The sequence below is a fragment of the Myotis brandtii genome, unplaced genomic scaffold (assembly GCF_000412655.1).
Source record: "Myotis brandtii unplaced genomic scaffold, ASM41265v1 scaffold160, whole genome shotgun sequence".
Taxonomy (NCBI): domain Eukaryota; kingdom Metazoa; phylum Chordata; class Mammalia; order Chiroptera; family Vespertilionidae; genus Myotis; species Myotis brandtii.
The window spans coordinates 1,891,723-1,893,129 of record NW_005355833.1 but is presented as its reverse complement, the minus strand read 5'-3'; the positions used below and the strand labels follow the sequence as shown (position 1 = coordinate 1,893,129).

At 64.3% G+C, this 1,407-nt stretch overlaps 1 protein-coding gene across 1 annotated transcript in view; it reads right to left on the bottom strand.

The window, feature by feature from the left end:
• SKOR1 (SKI family transcriptional corepressor 1) overlaps positions 1 to 882 on the bottom strand; it is an 8,687-nt gene extending 7,805 nt beyond the window's left edge. Inside the window, exon 1 of the mRNA XM_014536319.1 lies at positions 5 to 882. Within this exon, the coding sequence (XP_014391805.1) occupies positions 5 to 880 (876 nt within the window). The 5' untranslated portion in view covers positions 881 to 882. The remainder of the gene's footprint in view (positions 1 to 4) is intronic.
• Between the last annotated feature and the right edge of the window lie 525 nt (positions 883 to 1,407).

Here is a 1,407-nt window from a genome sequence, read left to right as displayed (position 1 = left end):
TGGCCTCATCTTCCCCACAACGCAGGCTTTTGTGGGGCGGCGGGCCTGGGGCCATCTCCGAACCACACCCCGGGCCTCCCCCGCCGCCGCCAGCGCCACCTTTCCCCTGCCCACTCGACCCTCCACTAGCGCCACCGCCACCGCCTCCTTGCAGCGAGAAGGTCCGCTTTCGAGTGCCACCGTTGAACATGGCCTTGACGTCCTCCCAAGCGTGGCTCAGTTCGTCTGTGGCCGACTTGTCACTGAGTTTAAGGTGACGGCGCCAAGAGTTGAAGTTGGCCGCGTCGGGCTGGGTATACTTGGCGTCCGGTGTGCGGTGCGAATGGAAAATGAACTTGTTGGGCGAGAAGTACATGCTGCAGTAGCCGCACTTGATGCACTTGGCACGCGAGCTGTTGTAACGCGCGGGGATGAAGCTGCCACGCGAGCCCCACGCGCACTCATGCACCACATCGAAGGCGAAGTTCTCCGGCAGCTTGGGCGGCTTGTGCTCGCCCAGGAACGACTTGCACAGGCGCTCGGCCTCCCGCTTGGTGATCATGCCGCAGCGGCGCGATGAGATGGGCATGGCCCCGGCCCGACGCAGAATCTCCAGCTGCACGGGCGTGCATTGAACGCACGTGATGCCCAGGGCCACGCGGCGGTTGTGAATCTCATTGTAGCTGTAGTTCTTGAGGAGGGTGTTGGAGATCTGCGCCAGGCACAGGCGCTCCTGGCCGTCGATGACCAGAGACACGATAGGCACTCCGTACAGCGAGGTCTCGCCCACCTGGTTGGGTTTGAGAGCGCTGGAGCCCGAGTAAGGCTGCAGCTCCTGCTTCGAGTTGGGCGAGGAGTTACCCTCGCGCCCCGGCCCCAGCTGAGTGGTGAGAGCCTCCATGCCGCCGCTCCTGCGAAACAGAGAAAGCAGAGAGCAGATGAGCCATTTTCAGCGCCGCCGCTGCTCGGGCCCGCCCAGCGGGGCGCGCTGAGTCTGGCGCGAGTGGGAATCTTGGCAATGGGGAGTCCAAGCTCATTCGCCCCCTAGACGGGCGCCTTTTGTCATTCGGACTCATGCTGGCGCCGGAACAAAAGCCCCCGGGGTTTGGGTGAGCAGAGGGGTAATTGAGACCTCAGGAATGCCCGGTCTGCTAGGAAAGAAATCCCGTTTTGGGAATGGGGAGGAGGTGGAGCCCAGAGACGGAGAGTGACTTGCCCAAGGCCACACAGCAAAGACATTGCCGAACACGAGCTTCCCGGGCGCCGAGATCCGTGCACCTTCGGCCACCCTCAGCCGGCCCTACCCGCCCTGGTCTTGAAGCCCGCACTTCGGGGACGGCCTTCCCTCAGCTCTGTAGTGCTCACACGCGGGTGGGCAGGCGGGGGCAGCGCGCGGAGGGTTTGGGGGAGGGGCGGTCACTGCCCAAC